The sequence below is a fragment of the Meles meles genome, chromosome 3 (assembly GCF_922984935.1).
Source record: "Meles meles chromosome 3, mMelMel3.1 paternal haplotype, whole genome shotgun sequence".
Taxonomy (NCBI): domain Eukaryota; kingdom Metazoa; phylum Chordata; class Mammalia; order Carnivora; family Mustelidae; genus Meles; species Meles meles.
Window position 1 is genome coordinate 51,277,324 of NC_060068.1, and position 22,231 is coordinate 51,299,554.

Below are 22,231 nucleotides of genomic sequence, written 5' to 3' on the forward strand. Positions count from 1 at the left end.
GGTCGAACAACATAACATTGTGCAAAACATCAAGGCAGCATGGCTCCATGAAGCCTAATTAAATGGCTTAATCAAATTCCTTCTGGTCCCTGGAATATCTGCATTCTAGGCTGAACCTATCACTCCAGCCTACAGCACCCTGATCGATGATCTGTGCCCCCGTGAGATTCTCCCAGCATCCTCTCTACCAAGACTCCCTTCTCCCTTAATTAACACCCCTTCCTGATGATGGCATGGTTTTCCTGTTCCCGACCACTTCAGTCGTGCTCCTGTTCCCAGTTTTCAAACCTTTAGAGAATCCTCTTTTTAATATCTCAAGCTTTTGACAGTACAAGAACAGGAGGTGGTAAAGAGAAGGGGGGGGCGAGCCTACGGAAGGAGAAGGCAGACAGTTACATTGCTAGACGGGACTGCATGGGGGCACTCGGCAATGCTGTGAGACACGGTTTAAGAGATGTTTGCTTCCAACTTCATCTGACTGCAACTGTATGACACGCAATCAGTTTTTCTTCAAAAACATACAAAGTAAGAGCAAGATATGCTTACATAAAAACATAAACTCATCTACCAATACAGAATAATTCCTGAAAAACTGGATTTGGGAGGAACAGATTTAGTAACTCCTAAGAAGTCCACCACCACCCTCTGAGGCCCTGTCCAGCACCCAGATTCAGAAAACCTGCATGTGAGCCCTAATTCTGCCATTCACTGCTGCGTAATTTTATCTCAGGCATTTAATTTCCAGCTCTTACTTTCCCCGTTTAGTAAATGGAGATAATAGTAATTTCTAGAATCATGAGAATTTAAAAAAATTACTAATTCCTAAGTCCCCCTCCCCCCCCCCGACCTCTGGAATCAGAACTGGGAAACCTGTAGAAGTCTCTATTTCAAAATCTCCCCAGTGTGACCCGGACACATTGACTCTGAGGATGGGTAGTTGGAAATGCCGCAGCACCGTGATGAGTCAGCACACATCCAGACCCTCGCCCCTCTCACTGTTGCTCGAGCCCATACCCACTTTCTCCTTGAGGAATCAGGCTGCCCACATGAGGTTTAGAACGTGAGGAAGCTTCTGATGATGTGGCCCAGGAGCTGGGCGAGCAGAGGCCTCCTCCATCAGTGAGGTAGGAAGAGAGATGTGACTCCCTCGTGTCCAGGGGGGTTTTCAAACATGTTCTTCATGGAAATACTGGGAGGTGGTAGTTATGAAAATGCTTACTTACACACAGACCAATGCAGAGCTCTGGTCTTGCTTGGAAGCCGAGAGCCATGTTCACATTATTTCAATGGGAAAAATGCTTTGCAACATCCAAAGGAACAACTCACGATTGTACGTTTGGAGATGCCAGCACATAAAAATAGGAACACAATACAAAATGCTGAGGCCTGGCTTCTGGATTTCTTCCAAGTCATTTTTGTCTTCTTTCAGTGTAACCATGAAATTACACTTGACATCTTTTTAAGCACCAAGCCTTCTTTGATTCAATACCTACATCAGCTTCTTTCAATAATTATTTTCCTATTATCAGAGGTTAAGGGACAGAAAGCAATTCTTTAAAGAAGTGATTCTGAATGGCCAAATCAATCCCCTTGGAATACTGGTGAGCTTTTTAAACAACTGTTAGAAATATGTGCTAAGAGTCAAAGACGAACACAGGAACCGGCACTGATTGATAGGATAATGTGAAACAGCCCCAAATACTGAGTTTGGACCATGAGCCAACATGCTAGTTATGGTTAAACATTAACATTTCAGTCTTGATTCTTCCTGGCCCAATTGTTAAATTGCTCTCTATTTCCTCTGCTAAAAAACCCTGGTTTGCCCCTGAGTTGACCAGTACCGCAAGCCCCATCAGGACACAAACGTATGTTTACAAAACATTTCTGTTTCCAAAGGGCCTTCACAGCATTAGCTTCTGTGTTTCTCATCACAGACCTGAGGCGGTGGCTCTGAGAGCAGCCCCATTTTATAACAGGTAGCTGAGTTAGCACTCGGCCAGCCATCACCGAGTGGAGGTGGGCCACCACCCGAAGGGTGGGCGTGAGGAGCAAGGGGACGCCAAGTGGATACAGTGAGTGAAGACCAGACCACACGAGCCTAAATTCTTGAGAGCGTGAACCAGTTGAGTAGCAACAGGATTTTTAATCTGGGAAGCGATGAGACTTGGGTGACGGAAAGCTAGGCAATATGCAGGGAGAATGAAAGGAGCAGGTAACCATAGAAAAGAGGTCATACAGGAAACAGGTGCCAGCCCTGGATTATGGTGGGTAAGACCCTACATTTGTTGACTCTAGACAACTGGATCTGCTTCTGGAAAATAATCATGGGAGAGACATCTAGAAACGAGGTGAAGGAACAGTGGCCGCCGTGTGCCCCAGAAGCCCTCAGATCCTTAGGCTGCTAACATCCTCTATCATCCATGCCCAGAGGCAGCAGACTGAGGATCGGAGTCTTTGGTAACTGCCACTCTACCCCCTTGTTCCCTCTGGCTCATGAATTAATAAGAGGAAAACTCAGGGAGGCTATCCATCGCTGGTGTGTTCTTTCCATGAGTCAAAAGCTGACCCACAAAAGACTAGCAGAATCCTAGAAAGAGCACTCATAAAGACTTGCTCAATCCGCAAATTGTGGCGGAGCCCTTTCTATGTGCAAGCACTCTTCTAGGCAACAGAATGATGCAAGGAATCAAAGAAAAGGCCAGCTCCCACAGAGCTTCTCTTCTCATCACGGCACCCACGTTTAGGCCTTTCTACTTGCTTGTAACTCTTCCCGGACCATTCTACCTCCAAAAATCTGCATGGGTCTCTTACTCTCTAACTTCCCTCGGATTTTTACTCCATTAACACCCTTACTGCAAGGTCCTCTTCCAACCACACTATGCAAACTTGCGTCAACTTCCAGAGCCATCCTTCCCTCCGGCTTTCCCTCCCTGACACTTACCACCATCTAACACATTATATGTCTCTCTTCTTTTTTCTTCTTTATTTTTCTCCCCCCATCAGGATCCATGCTTCAGAAAGGCAGGGGTTATTGTTTGTCATGGGTTTGCCCACGATGGTATCCCTAGTGCCTTTTGCTGTAACTGTAACGTAGTAGGCACGAAATAAATCCTGCAGGTTGGTTCACATGATCGAACAAGCCTTCTGACACATGCAGATAGATGCAGGCCTCCTGTGTTCACCTGTATTCATTATCATGGGCCGTATGGATATTCCTACAGAGTCAGGCCTAAGTTCTCTCTCTTGGTCACTACAGTTTTAAAAGCCCTGTATGTCCAAATTTACAGGCATTTATCCTTACTTTGGTTTGCTTTAGTTCTTTGTGCTTAAACGAAATATTTTTCTCTTCTTACGTGGTCTTCAAACACGAACATTCTCTTTTTTTCATACTCAGGCCATTTATCACATTCCCTACAGAATCCTGAAGCATTTACTATTTCCAGCGATGCATATGTCAATTCACAATATCAAAACAGCATCACGAAAGATTAAAAACGATGTCAAATGTCTAATTTTTATTCTTTCCAAATGTAATCTCTGACTTTAAAAGTTGGCATACATGTAAACAAAAGCAGTCTTAACTGAATAAAAATTCCGAATCTAATGAAACCTTTCTCTCTCTTCCTCTAGTCCATCTTTAGATGTCTTTAAAGAGTTGGTTTCTCAATGAAAAGGTCTGAGTTGCAGTGACTTTCAGGAGAAAGATATCAATGTACAAGTCCTCTGATAGAGAAATAATTAAATGCTATGCTTCTTAATTCTCTAACTCCTCAAGAAACACTGGTTAACAAGGAGAAATGAATGGAAAATGCCAGAAAAGCTGATCTTAAGGCCTGTTCTCCCACCTACTATTATGTGACCCTGGGGCCAGAATTTGCTTTCTTATCTATAAATAGATAATATTCCCTAACCAAATGAAAGGTAGAATGATTTTTCCTAAAGGTCAAGTCCTCTTAAAGGCTCCTTGAAGCATAGTAAAACTCACAGTATGGTTAACCCTTGAACAGTGCAGGGGATTAGGGGTGACAACCCCCCTCCCCCCGAGTCAAAAATCCACAGGACTCTGACTCTCCCAAAACATAACTACTAATAGCCTCCTCTTGATTGGAAGCCTTACTGATAACATTGACAGCTGATCACCACATATTTTATATGTTATATGTTACACTGTATTTTTTTTTAAGATTTTTTATTTATTTATTTGACAGATAGAGATCACAAGCAGGGAGAAGGCAGACAGAGAGAGAGAGAGGAGGAAGCAGGCTCCCCGCCAAGCAGAGAGCCCGATGCGGGGCTCGATCCCAGGACCCCGGGACCATGACCCGAGCCGAAGACAGAGGTCCCAACCCACTGAGCCACCCAGGCGCCCCACACTGTATTCTTTTTTACACTGTTTTATATGTTATATGTTACACTGTATTCTTTTAATGAAGTAAGCTAGAGAAAAGAAACTATTCAGAAAATCATCAGGAAGAGAAAATACATTTTCAGTCCTGTACTGTGTTTATCGAAAACAACCTGAGTAAGCCGACCAGTGCATTCCAGCTCCTCCTGTTCAAGGGTCAGCTGTATTTCTTTCTGCTTCTCATCCCCTTATATCAAATATATTATAAAAAGTAATTCTTTATAGATACATTTTGGGATATACCTTTGACTGTATTGTCCTCAGATTAACGAGATGAATGTCACAAGGCAAAGACGACAGTAATGGAGAGAATTCACCTAGCAGCTGAAGGGTGGGCACGGGGATCTTTTCTGCCATTGTAAAGACAGGATGATTCAGGAAAAAGGAAGTTATGTGGCTAACGAGAGAAGGATAACTGACCGGCTTCTTTTCTTCTTCCTATCAAGAAAAAACAGAAATGCTTAAGTGTTACATATTTGCAGTTTTCACAATATTAATGGAATTGCCCAACAGGGTTTAAATAGAAAAGAAATATAAGCCGTTTATGTTTAACTTTATTATATTTTGGAAATAACGGTCTTAGCCAACACAGAGATTACCAAGTTCATCTGTAAGCAATATAAGAAAATGAACAGTGTCCACTTAGCTCATGTTTAGAGAGATCTTTTTTCCACTGTTTTAGTACAAAAAATCCAGACAACGTTTTCCAAAAAAACATTTTAGGATAAGGTATAATGTTTTATGGAAACTCTTTCTCAACCTACCACAAAATTCTTAAATAGATGGGTTGGGATATTCACACATCTTGCACACCATCAAATGTGATCTCTTCTCCCTTGGGTTTTACCCAGCATATCCTCATGGTTTCACTTATACTCAAGTAGACCATAATTCTTGTGGCGATCCAAAGCTATGCTCTATACATGTTACCCAATTATAGGATTTTTTTTTGGGGGGGGGGACTCTCAAAATAAATAAGGTTTTTAAGTAGCACAATGAGTATACCTAGATCATCTGTTAAATTTGGTAAATCATGGCCACTGAACAGGAACTGTTTAAATTATGTTATGCAATAATTAGTACATATTTACTTTGTACATAATTATTCACTAGAATTTAAAAAGTACTTTAGTCATTGCTATGGTATATACTTTCAGACAAGTGGTTCAGCATGTTCAGATATTAAATAAGCCTGCCAGGGCTGGGGATAGGCATATGGCAGATGACACACTCAATTAATTAAATCAATGACTAAGTATAACCTGAACCAATAATGCCTAAGGTATAAGACAGCACACATAGAAAAACACTGAGAAGAAAATAATTTATGTAGAAAGGTTTTTTGATCAACGGTGACACGTGGAACAAATTTAATTTTGTATTTTATTTTTAAACTGTCCATTTCACTGATATCCTCTGATTTTGCATCCTTTTTGCAATATGGGGCTCAAATAAAAGGCTTGGCTACTTATTTGGGTGAAAACATAGGATTTATAGGAGATTCGGGGCTTAAAATTCAGAATGTCAGATTAGCACTGAACAGAGGGTGTTGAGCAACGAGTGACAGGCATCTTGCCAGCAATGAACTGTAGATGTCATTACAATTCAGACTACGGAGAGAGAGAAAAAAAATTAAAGGCAGTAGAGGGACACTGTAATATTAAGATACTGACAAAATATATCAGGTCTGAAAGAGCTGTAAAAAAAATATGTACCCATCCCATACTCTTTCTTTAAAAGAAAGATTAAATAAAGCACAGATAATTATATTCACCAACAATACTGAAATTTTTAATGCATGTTGTTGAATATTGAGGGAACAGTTTCAACTGGAAACTTTAAATGTATTCCAAGATCAAAGGACTTCATAATCTAGGTCAGGATTGCTGACAAAATCAGTTTTCAGTAATAAAAGATAAAAGATTCCAACAGAAAAGAAGACACCTGCTGTATCAGAATCAGAAGGCATTAAGTCCATTCTAGTTCAAGTAAGATTCAGAAAAAGCTCTCTGGCTTTGTTGTCCGCCCTTGGAGGAATCCTTGGACACATCAGTGAATAGGTGGGCTACTTCTTGATGGATTTTGTATACCTTTCAAACAGTAGTGGGCATATGTACCACTCCTCCTGACCCGCACGGGTTTCCCTGGCTCTCAGTGCCCCCAAACTGACCGCACATAAGAATGGCTTGGGAAGATTTAAACATGGATCCCTGAACCCTAACCCAAATCTACTTAATCAGAATGTCCAGGGGTGAGCCCTAGGAAGCCAAAGTTTAGCCCCCAAAGCAAATCTCAAAATCTCAGTCGGTCTGACACTGCACTGCCGGGACATGTGCCGGGAACCGTCACCCCAGACAACCTTGCACAAGAAACCGCTCTTTTTGGAACTGAATGTCTAAGTCTCACCCCTCAACATGTTTTGGATTAAGAAAGTGATTCAGACTCAGAAACATGTTAATGATAAGCCTTGTCAAAGGAAACAATGCCATGAATATAAGTGCTTTGAGAATAAGAAAACTGTGCCATTTATTGTCCTAATAAGCAGGATAAGGAAGAGAAGTCTTTGGAAGAGTTGTAGTTCAAAGTTATAAAAGCACCAAGAACATACAATATCACTGGAAGCTGGCAAGGCAGGGTGGGACAAAATCTCATGGAAGGTTCCAGGATTCATGCACTTTCTTAACATTTTTATAGCAACGAGGGGCTTGACAAGATATTTAGCTGGTGAATTATCATTTTTTTGACTAATCTCCTGGAAAGGTAATCTTTTAACTGAAACCTTTATGATAAACCCAAAGCTGATAATGCATGTTTGTTATGGGAAATTTTATGTGTTTGTTTAAGCTGTAAATGAATTCCCCAGTCTTGCAGTAACTAATATACTATTCTAAACATTATTTGGTTTCTTGTGTGTTGGAAGGCTTCAAGCTGTTCAGGTCTAGCTTTTTCCTTTCAGCCTGTATGAAATTATAGAGTTTCTAGCACATTCTGATTCCAAACCACACTAAGTTGAGACCTCCTTTGGGTTCTAGCCCTTATTTCATAAGTCAGAATCTCCTGCTAGGCTCCATGGTGTCCTTCATTAAGCCCACTTAAGTTATGTGATCCCTAAATATCAAAGATTTCCATTCATCTACATCAAAACTTGCTAAATAAATTATCTAAGATAATAAGAGATGATATCTTGAATCACTTTTGCTTATTCGGTATGACCTGATACATGGCAGGAACTTGATAAATGTTTTTTGAACTTAATCTATCAACAAGCAAATGTAATATAAATAAATGAGAGAAAAATACGGTAGGGGAAAGGATGCAGGAAAAGACAGAGACAGAAGAAATAATGAATGAAAATATAATGAATCATAAGATTTAGAAATAAACCTCATTTAATGCAGAGGTAAAGCCTGGTGACCTGTGGGCTATATTTGCCTACAGATAGGTTTTGGTAGGTCTGCATGGTGCTAATGTCTGTTTTTCGGCCAACTCTCAAAAAAAGAAAAAAAAAATCCAGGAGATTTCATGTTGAAATTGTCAACAACAATAAAAAAACTCCCCACAACAGGTAACTTTTTATTTTTTTCACCCAAAACCCTGGAAATCCAAGTCACACAGGGCCTCCACATTCCCTCAAGTACATCTGAGTTGTAGCTCTCGGTGGGATGTATCCTCATACCCATCACAGACCTGGGGTCACCTCACTTAAGCATTTGCCCTGAAACCTGACCAACCTCCCTCATGCCATCTCTTCTCTGAGCCCTGTAAGCATGTGAGCTTTTCATCTGATCTCTCCTAGCTCTTTTTCCTTACACATAAACAACTGGTATCACAAGTCAAATGACACAACTGTAATACCTGAACACTTGCAGCACTTCTCATTCCTGGTTCAATGCCCTTGACTGTATACAGCAGTCGGCAGGAAGGGAAAGGGAGTAAGCATCAAGGAAACAAAACCTAAAGGGTCAATGCCAAACAGACAATTCCCACTTTCCACTTCCGTTGACCCCTGAGTGTCATTACCATGGATGACAGTTCACCTCATATAGCTACGGGAACCCACTGGACATCTTCACATCTCAAAATTATCACTCCAGTCCCTGTTCTCACTCTCTCTCTGCAGAACACTCAAGAACAGGACTCAGTTCTACTTAGTAACCCAGATTACTCCCAGAGGCTCCGGCAGGCTGAAGACCTTCTGTTAAAATGTCTTCTTGTACAGAGAGGGTCTCCTCATCACCCTACTTCCTACTGTCAATAGTTTAAACATGAGAGTCTGAGTTGAAAATAAAAGTACTTGCTGGAAAGTTTAAGCTATAAGAGATAGAACATTCCTTAATCAACTGTCTTTTTAATCAATGTCACTAGAAATTAAAATGTTTTTTCTCTTCTCTAGTTCATTTTTTATTTAAAAGAAACTATTGATCTAAGTCCAAGAATCTAGAGTTGAGCGAAAGAAAAATTTAACCAACACAGGATTATAAAAACATTGGATCAAATTTCAATCAATTACTATCCAAGGAGTTTTTGAATGGGAATAAACAAATTATTTTACTTCTAAGTGAAAGCTTTATAGATCTGACATGAAAATGCTTATTGCCATAGTTAACAGAAGCTTTGCAAATTAGTGTCTATATAGAGAGAAAAAAAATCATAAAAGCTGGAAACATTTTCGGGAGGAGAAAAAGATAGTAGCTGCCAGCACTCAGACAATGATTTTCCTGTGCAGTTTCAGTCCTAAAATTAAGCTATCTTGTCAGTAATTGATTTAAACCACGAGTCCCAAGAACTGGTTTAAATCTTGACATCTAAAAATGGATATTAAAATCTTTTTTTCCTAAAAGATGCTAGATACTGGAAGAATTCTTGGCTTTAATGAGCTGTTGCCATTTCATTCAATCAACTAGTGTTTTATTTATAGAATAGCTACCACAGGCAAGGAGCCGTGTGGGGCACATGAAAATGAAGCAGACAAGTCCCTGGAATCGAGCAGGGGGAGGAGAACGTGCCTCATGTGACGAGGCAGCAAGCGGGGCCTGGGGTAAGTGTGGTGGCATCGGGCGCTGTTATAGCTCCCTCGTTTATGCATTTGTGCATTCGTTCCTGCAACACAGATGGGGTGCTTCCTCTGTTAGGAACAATTCTAGAAGCATAGGAACGTGGCCCCCACTCTCCGTGAAGTTATGATCCAAAAGAGGAGAGAGACAATGATCAAAAATAATCACATCCATGGACGGAGGACAGATGTGCACTTCTGAGGAGGCACTGAAAACAGTGCTCTGGCCTGCTCAAGTAAAAGCAGTTGACCAAGGCAGCTTTGACCCGAACTCCTCTGAATGGTTCCCTGGGCAAATGCAAAGGAAATGTCCATGTTTATGTATGTATGTATGTATGTATTAATATCCACGGAAAGGTGCCATGGGCGCAGGGTGCATGGGGAGTACTTGGGACTGAAAGAAAATCAGTGGGCCCAGAGCAGAAATAGTGTAAGTCATGCTAGATGAGCCTGGGGGACAGGCAGGGCCCAGATCACGAAGAGGGCTCTTCAGGCTATGGGAAGGGTTTTTGGCTTTTATCAGGAAAGCAATGAGAAGATATCTGAGGGGCTCCGAAGGGGACAGTGAGGTCAGACTGAGTTTTGAAAAAACAAATCACTTTGCCTACTTGATTGAGAACAAATATGTCAGGGAAAGAAGAGCAGAAAGATTCAGGAAAGACAGGATGTTTAGGTTAGGGTGATCTTAATAAGCGAGTATATAGATTTAAAATATTTAGGCAATAAGAGAGCCAAGTACTGATGATTATTGTTTTAAGAAAGGGGTAGGCCAAAGACAGTGCCAAGGAGAGGTCCCTCTTACGTGCGCGGCACTGGATGGAAGGTGGCGCTAGTTCCCGAGACAGGGAACGCTGGAAAAGAGCAGGTTTGGAGGGGGAGATAGATCATGAGAGTGATCGTGGATATGTCGGGTCCGAATCGTAGGACACAGCTAAGTGGTTGGGTCTGCAGGTTAGAGGTGAAATGTTTGTGCAGATTTCATCCGCGTAGAGGTGGTCACACAGCCACGGGAGTAGGAGAGATTGCAGAGGGAGAAAGTATACAATGAGAAAAGGAGAAGACATGGGGCCAGCCCTTGGGAGCTCTGACATTTAATGGCTGAATCAATAACCATTGGAGAGATAGAGAAAGAACCACTTGGGACGCAGGAGGGAAACCACATGAGCACAGTACCATGGAAGGGCTGGCTCAGACTGTCTTCCGAGAAGTGACATGGTTAGTGTCAAATGCTGCTGCATGGTGAATTAAGACGATAGATCTCGTGATCCTGGAAAGGGTGTGAAACATCTACCAGATCGGGTGACACTGGCAAAGGTGTGGGGAGGAGGCTAAAACACCACTAAAATGAACGGAGTGTGACACTTGGAAGCAATGACATAAACCTCTCTCCCAAACCGGCTCGACCAGGTGTGGGAGCCAGGATGGCAGCGCAGGGGAAATGGAGAGGAGTCTGCATGGAGGCTGTTTCGGTTTTTATTTCTAATAGGAGACAAGGAAGAGTGTCTGAAAGCCTGCAGAAAGGGTTTCCTAGGGGAACGCTGGCTCTGATGGGCAGGGGGAGGGAGGGGGAGGGTGACGTCTCCACTGCAACATGAGGGAAGAAGCAAAGCGTGGGAGGAGACGGTTGATACCTAGAACAGAGAGCCCTGTCAAATGTGAAGTCAGTGGGGAGGCTGCCAGCTGAGAAGAGCTGAAAAGATCTGAAATGGGTCAGTGAAGAAAGGAGCAGAGCAGAATGAGGGAAAAAAGGGCTGTGTAGAGAGTCATCTGTGGTGGGAAATCAGTAAAGCATGGGGGACGGTGATGATGACTTTGGCGTCGCCTTGAAGGGGTGTATTGTCATGTTGCTTGACATCTAGTGGAGCTTTAGTCGGATTGTTTAACGGAATGCTGGGGTTTGTTCTGAGAAATGAAAACTGAGCAAGAAGCCAGACAAGTAAATCCATTTTCAATTGAGGAGTCTAGGACTAGAATAAGCACACGAAGGTTTCCAATAAAGTTTACTAATCAAACTTGATCTCCTAAGAATGGGCCGAGGTTCTTTACCTAAATTCAACTCTTATTTTCTTTCAAAATAATTTCAGAAAATTTCATCCAAACTGTTTCCTTAACAATTATTTCCCATCTACATAATAAGCAAAAATAAAAAAAACAAGATGACCTAAATGCGAATCTGACACATGTGTAACTGAAGTTCTCCTTCCTGTGACTATAGGCTACATCTATTATAAAGATATCTCAATACCGGGAATTGTAAGTCATAAAAAAAGTGGGAAGTTATAATGTCAAATTTTGGGTGGCAAAGAACAATCAACATCAGAACATACGAGTTTTTTTTTTTCCTACCATATTCACAACACTTCTTTTTTCCAGTAGTATTCGAAATAAATTAGCTGTAACCTTGTTATCATGGACACCTTGCTCAAGGCCGCGGTTATCATCTTGCATCAGTCTTCGATCCATGATAACTTCAATCTGACCTAACAAACAAACAGACAAACAAACTGGCCAGGGTTATTTAATACCAACATCCAGTGAGGATCTTGTAAGTTTAGGCATGGTCCTGATTTAAGCCGAGGAGACAGATCTGTACTGCAAACAGTACCAAGGGCTTTCTCAAAGCAGCTAGTATAAATGTAAAAAATAGGACTGTGTTTCTTCATTAATATCTGGTAAAATCTGGTAATGAAATTTAAAAACGAGACAGATCAAAATTTAAGTGAGATCTGGGGCACCTGGGTGGCTCAGTGGATTAAGCCGCTGCCTTCGGCTCAGGTCATGATCTCAGGGTCCTGGGATCGAGCCCCGCATCGGGCTCTCTGCTCCGCAAGGAGCCTGCTTCCTCCTCTCTCTCTGCCTGCCTCTCTGCCTACTTGTGATCTCTCTCTCTCTGTCAAATAAATGAATAAAATCTTTAAAAAAAAAAAAAATTTAAGTGAGATCTAAAAAGAATTAACCTGAAGAGAAAATTATGTCCTCTAAAGTTTTTAGTGGCAGCATCTGGAATTTAAAAATGTTTATGAGGTTCGTCAGGAAACATACATCACACATGGAGTAACAAGACAAATACAGATGGGTAGAATCTAAGTAGGATTTGAAAGACAATTTGGGTTACTTGGTATCTGGGGATTCTCTGAAGAAACCCCAGGATTTGGAGACATCCACCATGTACTCCCTTCCCTCCCTGGTCTTATGTTAGTATCATCAACTATCCTCTCTCCTCCAGCTCAAGAAGAAGTTATATTTGGTTCCTTCATTTCTATGCAATAATTCCACTCTTCCTCTAGTTTAAGTTGTAAATAATAGTTGGACTATGAGACTACAAATTTCAAAAACAAAACAAAACAAAACCTAAAAACTAAAAAAAAAAGCCCTTTCCAAAACAAACCAAAAAACCACCCAGAACCATAGTCATTTAACTGTCTAGAATTTGCTCCTCAGGCATAGGGATGAACTGGCCATCTAGGGCTTGATCATTTCACACCCAAAAGAGTACATCAGTCTCTTGGCAATTTCTCTCTTCTCCCTGTCTCCAAATGGTAGCCCTCCCAATATGTGACAATCAGTAAATCTGGGCTGTCCTCAAAATTGTTCTTATGTTTGTAGGTACTCAAACACTAGGATACTTGGGTGTCTCTAGCAGGGGCACCTGGGCCAGGTGTGACTCTCGAGCTCATTTTTAAACCTTGCCTTAGATTCTCAAAGCTGGGTCCTTAAGTAGGAACTAGACATGAGGAGTGGAGCAGTCATGGACTAGACAGTTACATCACCTCCCTTGATAAAGGTGAGCTGAGAAATAAAGCTCCTCTGCCCCTAAAACACATTTAGGAATTTTATGTGAAGTTGTCCAATCTATAAATGTACTTAATATTTTAAAAATTAAAACATAAGCAGTTCAAGACTTCTGGACTCTTCAGAAACAGAAAAATTTGGCAACCCGGGGCCCCTTACCCCAGGGCGACAACAGTCCGGCACTGAGCAGCAGCTGCCCCATGGTACACTGGGAGTGGTGGGCCCCAGCCAAAGCCCTACCACTCCCTCTGCATCCCTGACGTGAGGCCATTATTATCTTTACGATGGCATTCATGGCTTTACGGTATCATCTCATGATTTTGTGTAACAAAAGCCACGAAGAAAGAGGAATAGTATGCTTTTTCATGGAGGGGGGCATACAGAATGTATGCATATGCCTAATAAAAAAAATGGGTTTGTGGCAAAGGGTATGCCAGGCACCTGCACCCCTTTAATATCTGTCTGGCTCCGTAAGACATTTGCCTTAGCAACTCTTAATATGTAAGAAAGAAGAGCAACTGACGACATATAAATGACAATGAAAAATACGTATTATGAAGGACATAAACCTCCCTGTAGAAGGTTTTATAAAAATTAATCTGTGTTTATGATTTATCTTCTCTTTCCATCTTGTTCTTTCTTTCAGAATCCTTGAAATTGTGTCTGTCACCTCTTTATTCCCCTATAGCTGCCTGATGTCAGCTCTCTCCTTTCAGGTGCTAGTGCCCTAGAAGGCTGTGATTCAGAAGGACCCAGGTTTGTGGGAACCTGCGCAACTCTGGAAATTTTCTAACTTTTCTCCCAGCCACTTCTCTTCTTTTACTTCTGGAGAATTTCCACAGCTATTCCATTATGACAATGACAGAAGATTGTGCAAACAATGAGCTATCAGGGGAGATAAAATTATCTTTAAGAAGCAATGGTTTTGTGGGGTTTTAGGTCCCTCATTCTTCCTCAGAAGATTGAGGAAATACATTATTTTATGTTATTCTCACAAAACCAAAATTAACTAATCATCTGGTTCTCAAAAGAAGGAGGCTGGTGTCTGAAGATGATAATTATTACACATGACCAAGAGAAAAATTATACACTTGGAAATGAAACTTGTAAGAGCCAAAAAGAATCCAAACAATACGTACCACTTTTCAAACTTGACACCCCTAAAGACTGAGCAGAGAGTAATGTCAAGCGATGTTTGGCATCCTGGATGTAGGCCATTGTAGTCATCGGATAGATGTTTGCTTGAAGAGGTAATTTGCTCATTGTCATTCTAGGCTGAATCTAAAAGACCAAACAGTTCACTTTAAAAAAAAGAAATCAAGTGATATTTACAGATGTACTTTAAAAAATTAGTACTGACTACAGACAGATGACTTTTCTTCCAAAGAGAAAAGAGTATAGCTTCCTTTCTTGTTCAAAGGAAGAGCTAATTTAAGAATGAAAACATTCCTCAAAACAATATAAAAAAAATAATGAGGATCTTAGAAAAATTTAAAGTGAGAAAGGTAGAACTTATCCAGGTTTTTAAAAGAGGCATTCTTATTTAAATTCAGAATAAAAATCCTTAACAAAAGTCTTCTAGCTTTCCAATATTTGCATAAAACAAATTATAAAGGTATTAAGTATTCATTTCTCATCTAAATCTAACATACTGCTTTTGTAATGAATGTTAAGCATAATAGCTCTCTATCCCCTTTCAAAAAATATCTTTTATAATTCTTGAATTAGTTTTAATAAATACCACAGATCCCCATCGAATTCTCCAACATATTACACTAAAATAATCAAATTCATATTTATATTTAAAGACTCTTTAGTGCTTACTTTTCCTGTTTAGTTTCAATGTAGATCGTTCCATATTTTAATTTTTCTTGGTCTAGTATGTGAATGCATGAAATACATTATTTTATTTTTTGACAGAAAATGCACTAAGCTGGCTGGGGTCAAGGAGACTCCCTCAAACCACAGCAGGAAACATCAAACAGAGACTTTGTTACCAGGTATCTTATTCACACCACATAAAACTGATACCTCTCCTATTCAGCTCATGGTCTGACATGACATTCAAGAAGGAAAGAAGTACAAAGTTAATGTAATAGTTAACATGTATTGAGTACTCATTATAACAAGGCAAAGTACTAGGTATTCACAAATACAATCTTTAATCTTTACAACAACCCCGCAGTGTGTCCTTCAACTTACCGGTTGTACGAACAGAGTCTCCCCCCCCCACCCCAATTCATGGCCACCCACAAATCTGTGAATGTGATTTTATTTTGAAATAGGATCTCTACAGACCTAAGTTATACTGGATTAGGGTGGGCTCTAATCCAAGGACTGGAGTCCTAAAAGGGAAGTCTGGACACAATGGAGACACACGGAGAATACAACAGGGACTCTGTGACAGCAGAGGCAGACAGTGGAGTGATGGCTCTACAAGCCAACAGTGCCCAGAATGGCCTGATGCCTCCAGAAGCTAGAACAGGCAAGGAAGAGTATTTCCCTACAGACTCTGGAGGGAGTGTGACCCTGAAGACATCTTGATTTTGGACCTTTGCTGTCCAGAACCGTGACAGAATAAATTCTGCTGTTCTAAGCCACCGAGTTGGTGGTAATTTGTATCACAGGCCCAGGAAATTATGAAACTGAAGAAACAATTGTAAAATGTTAAAAAAAAAAAAAAGAGACAGTTTCAAAGAATTTTCCATTTCTTCTTTCCAGTCCTAATCTTCCCATTCAAATTAACTTGTACACTCAATGCAAAGGGCATTCACACATTCACACTGTCATGACTATGGGGCTGCCAGCTGTGCTCCCTACCTGTGGGTCTAGATTTCTGGTTTTGCCCAAGAACTACTCTTTCCAAGGCTTAAAAAAAAATGGCCTATTTTAGAAGCAGAAATATTTACCTTATAAATTTAGACATTTATAAATTTAGAAATAATATTTCCCTATTTATTCAAATGCTTGATCCTTGAAAAGAAAATTCACATTTTTATTCACTTCTACTAAGTATTTTTTTCGTTCATGTATACACCCACACATACAAATAATTGGTTCTGTAAGATTTTAAGAAAAAGAGTTTCTTTTGTACACAAGGAAAATGAATCACCATAAAGTCATGGCTTCATTTGAAAACCAAACAGCTGCGGTAGAATTAACATGTAAATTCAAAGTGTATAATGCAATTTTTATGCTTTGGAAAGGTTTAAATTTAACCTTTGCAGGAAATTGCACAAGAGAAAATTACCACAATCCCTTCCACTCAACCCAGTTGAAAATCAGACAAAGTAAAAGCATTTGTTGTGAAATTATTTCTATTCATAGCCAGAACTTTCTAAAATGCTAATGTCTCAAAAACATGCTAATGTTTTTAATAGTATTATTTCAAAGCTATGTTGTCACACACATATACTCTGAATACAGAGATTTAGGTAACAATCAAAAGAGCCCTATTAAATTAGAGTGCTGACAATCTGGAAAAATTTTGAGTCAATTTTCTCATTACCATTTTCAAACTATTTTGTGAACATTTTGATTAACTACATACCTACCCACATTTCTAAATAGATACATGTTTGCATTTCTTTGTCTACATCTATGTACACATATGTATGTGCATAAAGGTAAACACCCTTACATTATTGATAAAAAGAGGGGAAGAAGTTTCCCTGAAATTTAAGAGCCTAGTATTACATTATGCATTTAAAAGTATACATGTAATAAATTAAATATGCACAGACCACTTCCTTATGAGGGGAAAATACATACTCCATCAGTCCCTAATTATGTTTCCTTTCTATGAGACAAATTCAGATATATTTTGGTATCAAGGCATTTAACATACAAATGGTCACCAAATCTGCCTTTGAAAAAAATACATCCATAAATCAGATGTTCTACAAACCAATCTCTCAAATATTTATTCTAACTTTGGAAATCTGGTTGAATATAGAACCTATAAGTACCTGTTAAAATTCAGTTTTCCTTTAGAAATAATTTGTAAACTTAAGCAAATTTTTCGAAGGATATGAAATTAACTGACCCATTTCCATACATAAAACTTGCACACTAACACCGCTATTACTTAGACATTTTAAAGGAAAATTACCTGGTATCCATTCAGGTCAGTATAAAATCTGTTTTGACTGTTTATGCTAGAAGAAATTCTCATTGCAATCTCACGGTTATGTTCTTTTCGGATGTCCACGATATTGGACACTTCCACAGACTGTCCATCTATTCCTAAATTTAAAAGAATATATATGTTAATAGAAATTTATTGCTCCACTTTTCTTAAATATACTGTATGGAACTAATAAAGTAACATACATTTTACACATTTTCTATTCCTATCTTCACCATTTTTCATGCTAACTGTGCCACTGTTCACTTTTTTCTTTCTTTTTTTTTTTTTTTTAAATTGTCAGATGGTAGAAAACGCTTACTCCAGGGCACATATAACTCAAAAGAATGATGAAGAGGTGAGGATGAAATAAATGCAGATGAAATATAACATGTAAATGATTCTCCAATGAGTTTTGGAGGGAAAAGAGGACACTAAATGAGAAAAGGTCAGCCCCACTCCAGGCTAGGCCGCCTGTCCTGTGTACTGTCCTTCCCCAACAGAGCCACTGGAGCCCACTTCTTCACCACTCACCTTCTGCACTGGAAATCCAGAGCAGTGAAATTTACACTCTGTTGGTTCAAGAGACAGTCTATTATTGCCCATGATCTATAATCTAGGAAAAGAGACACGAGGTCCAATGAGATGATTTATGGCTGAAGTGGGTATTATCATATTAGTATTTGTGGAGTATAATCTGGAGAACTCACCAGAAGTTAAATCAATTTTAATTGAGTTTGTTATCTCTTAGGACCCCTTGTTATGGAGTGATTCATTTTGCCCTTTGCTAGATAAAGCAGAGGACAGCTTGAAGAAGTCCCAGATGTATCAAGCATTTATTTTTTTGGATAAGCTAAACTGTTCACTAATTTCTCTCTGTCACGCCACCCTAACTCCATCTTCTGGTCCTCAGTGAAGCCTTGGGTCTATTTCAGAGATGGAGAGGGGAGTTAGGAAGAAATCCAACACTCCTTTTCCCAGCACCATTTATTGAAGAGACTGTCTTTTTTCCATTGAATATTTTTTCCTGTTTTGTCAAAGATTATTTCACCATAGATTTGAGGGTCCATATCTGGGCTCTCTACTCTGTTCCACTGGTCTATGTGTCTGTTTTTATGCCAGTACCACGCTGTCTTGGTGATCACAGCTTTGTAGTAAAGCTTGAAATCGGGTAACGTGATGCCGCCAGTTTTGTTTTTGTTTTTCAACATTTCCTTAGCAATTCGGGGTCTCTTCTGATTCCATACAAATTTTAGGATTATTTGCTCCAGCTCTTTGAAAAATACCGGTGGAATTTTGATCGGAATGGCATTAAAAGTATAGATTGCTTTTAGGCAGTATAGACATTTTAACAATGTTTATTCTTCCAATCCAAGAGCATGGAACAGTCTTCCATCTTTTTGTGTCTTCTTCAATTTCTTTCATGAGTGTTCTGTAGTTCCTCGAGTATAGGTCCTTTACCTCTTTGGTTAGGTTTATTCCCAGGTATCTTATGGTTCTTGGTGCTATAGTAAATGGAATCGATTCTCTAATTTCCCTTTCTCTATTTTCATTGTTAGTGTATAAGAAAGCCACTGATTTCTGTACATTGACTTTGTATCCTGCCACATTACTGAATTGCTGAATGAGTTCAAGTAGTTTGGGGGTGGAGTCTTTTGGGTTTTCCATATAAAGAATCATGTCATCTACGAAGAGAGAGAGTTTGACTTTTTCATTGCCAATTTGGATACCTTTTATTTCTCTTTGTTGTCTGACTGCCGTTGCTAGAACTTCTCACACTATGTTGAACAAGAGTGGTGAGAGTGGGCATCCTTGTCGTGTTCCCGATCTCAACGGGAAGGCTGCAAGCTTTTTCCCATTGAGGATGATATTTGCTGTGGGTCTTTCATAGATAGATTTTATGAAGTTCAGGAATGTTCCCTCCATCCCTATACTTTGAAGCGTTTTCATCAGGAACGGATGCTGGATTTTGTCAAGTGCTTTTTCTGCATCAATTGAGAGGACCATGTGGTTCTTCTCTCTTTTCTTATTGATTTATTCTATCACATTGATTGATTTGCGAATGTTGAACCAACCTTGCAACCCAGGGATGAATCCCACCTGGTCATGGTGGATAATCTTTTGAATGTGCTGCTGGATCCTGTTTGCTAGGATCTTGTTGAGAATCTTTGCATCTATATTCATCAGTGATATTGGACTGAAATTCTCCTTTTTGGTAGGGTCTTTGCCTGGTTTGGGGATCAGGGTAATGCTGGCTTCAGAAAAAGAGTCTGGAAGTTTTCCTTCTGCTTCAATTTTTTGGAACAGCTTCAGGAGAATTGGGGTTATTTCTTCTTTGAAAGTTTGGTAGAATTCCCCAGGGAATCCGTCAGGTCCTGGGCTCTTGTTTTTTGGGAGGTTTTTGATCACTGCTTCAATCTCGTTACTAGATATCGGTCTATTCAGGTTGTCAATTTCTTCCTGGTTCAATTTTGGGAGTTTGTAGTTTTCCAGGAATGCATCCATTTCATCTAGGTTGCTTAGCTTATTGGCATATAACTGTTGGTAATAATTTCTGATGATTGTTTCTATTTCCTTGGTGTTAGTTGTGATCTCTCCCTTTTCATTCATAATTTTATTAATTTGGGCTTTCTCTCTTTTCTTTTGGATTAGTGTGGCCAATGGTTTATCGATCTTATTGATTCTTTCAAAAAACCAGCTTCTAGTTTCATTGATACGTTCTATTGTATCTCTGGATTCTACCTCATTGATCTCTGCTCTAATCTTGATTATTTCCCTTCTTGCATGTGGAGTTGGTTTGATTTGTTGTTGCTTCTCCAGTTCTTTAAGGTGTAGAGACAGCTGGTGTATTCTGGATTTTTCAATTTTTTTGAGGGAGGCCTGGATGGCTATGTATTTCCCCCTTAGAACCGCCTTTGCTGTATCCCATAGGTTTTGGACCGAAGTGTCTTCATTCTCATTGGTTTCCATGAATTGTTTAAGTTCATCTTTGATCTCCTGGTTGATCCAAGCATTCTTAAGCAAGGTGGTCTTTAGCTTCCATGTGTTTGAGTTCCTTCTGAACTTTTCCTTGTGATTGAGTTCCAGTTTCAAAGCATTGTGATCTGAGAATATGCAGGGAATAATGTCAGTCTTTTGGTATCGGTTGAGTCCTGCTTTGTGACCCAGTATGTGGTCTATTCTGGAGAAGGTTCCATGTGCACTTGACAGCGATATGTAGAAGAATGAAACTCGACCATTCTCTTACACCGTACACAAAGATAAACTCGAAATGGATAAAAGACCTCAACGTGAGACAGGAATCTATCAGAATCCTAGAGGAGAACATAGGCAGTAACCTCTTCGATATCAGCCACAGCAACTTCTTTCAAGATATGTCTCCAAAGGCCAAGGAAACAAAAGCAAAAATGAACTTTTGGGACTTCATCAAGATCAAAAGCTTCTACACAGCAAAGGAAACAGTCCACAAAACAAAAAGGCAACCCACGGAATGGGAGAAGATATTTGCAAATGACAGTACAGACAAAAGGTTGATATCCAGATCTATAAAGAACTTCTCAAACTCAACACACACAAAACAGATAATCATATCAAAAAATGGGCCGAAGATATGAACAGACACTTCTCCAACGAAGACATACAAATGGCTATCAGACACATGAAAAAATGTTCATCATCACTAGCCATCAGGGAGATTCAAATTAAAACCACATTGAGATACCACCTGACACCAGTTAGAATGGCCAAAATTAGCAAGACAGGAAACAACGTGTGTTGGAGAGGATGTGGAGAAAGGGGAACCCTCTTACACTGTTGGTGGGAATGCAAGTTAGTGCAGCCACTTTGGAGAACAGTGTGGAGATTCCTGAAGAAATTAAGAATAGAGCTTCCCTATGACCCTGCATTTGCACTGCTGGGTATTTACCCCAAAGATACAGATGTAGTGAAAAGAAGGGCCATCTGTACCCCAATGTTTATTGCAGCAATGGCTACGGTCGCCAAACTGTGGAAAGAACTAAGATGCCCTTCAACAGATGAATGGATAAGGAAGATGTGGTCCATATACACGATGGAGTATTATGCCTCCATCAGAAAGGAGGAATACCCAACTTTTGTAGCAACATGGACGGGACTGGAAGAGATTATGCTGAGCGAAATAAGTCAAGCAGAGAGAGTCAAGTATCATATGGTCTCACTTATTTGTGGAGCATAACAAAGAACATGGAGGACATGGGGAGATGGAGAGGAGAGGGACTTGAGGGAAATTGGAAGGGGAGATGAACCATGAGAGACTATGGACTCTGAAAAACAACCAGAGGGTTTTGAAGGGGCGGGTGGGGGGGGAGGTTGAGGAACCAGGTGGTGGGTAATAGGGAGGGCACGTACTGCATGGAGCACTGGGTGTGATGCCAAAACAATGAACAGTTACGCTGTAAATAAACAAATTAAAAAAAAAAAAGAAAGAAATCCAACACTCCTAATACAGATTGAGTGTGTAGAAGAGACATTGGATCTTCTACGAAAGAGCATTCAGGAAAGCGAGCAGTCGAAAGAAGAAAGACTGGCTCTATTCTATTTCATACAACAGAAGGTTTTTAAGGTTCTAAGAGCCTCGGACCCGTACCGGCCGTTGTTAGTTGTTACCCAGCATGCCTCACACAAAATCTGTCACAGTGTGCTAATAACCAGCACACTCTTGAGATAGAGGGCTATGTAAAGAGAAATGGGGAGTGGGAGAAGGGAGTAAGGAGGAATTTTTCTGGGAGCCAAGAAGAATCCCCAGGGTTTAGAGAAGGTGAAAGCAAAGAGTTAAGGAAAGGAAGTTGGAATCTGTGGGACTTGTGGAAAATCATGA

General features: G+C 40.0%; 1 protein-coding gene across 3 annotated transcripts in view; it reads right to left on the reverse strand.

Moving 5' to 3' along the window:
- MAN2A1 (mannosidase alpha class 2A member 1) overlaps positions 1-22,231 on the reverse strand; it is a 172,199-nt gene that overhangs the window by 11,193 nt on the left and 138,775 nt on the right. Inside the window, exons 17-20 of one of the 3 annotated variants that reach the window (XM_045998993.1) lie at positions 17,362-17,495; positions 14,390-14,531; positions 11,859-11,938; positions 4,649-4,843 (exon numbers count right to left, since the gene is read on the reverse strand). In XM_045998993.1, coding sequence (XP_045854949.1) covers positions 4,649-4,843; positions 11,859-11,938; positions 14,390-14,531; positions 17,362-17,495 — 551 coding nt within the window. Of the gene's footprint in view, positions 1-4,648; positions 4,844-11,804; positions 11,939-14,389; positions 14,532-17,361; positions 17,496-22,231 lie in introns of all 3 variants that reach the window. The other 2 variants (XM_045998992.1, XM_045998994.1) reach the window with 2 other exon arrangements.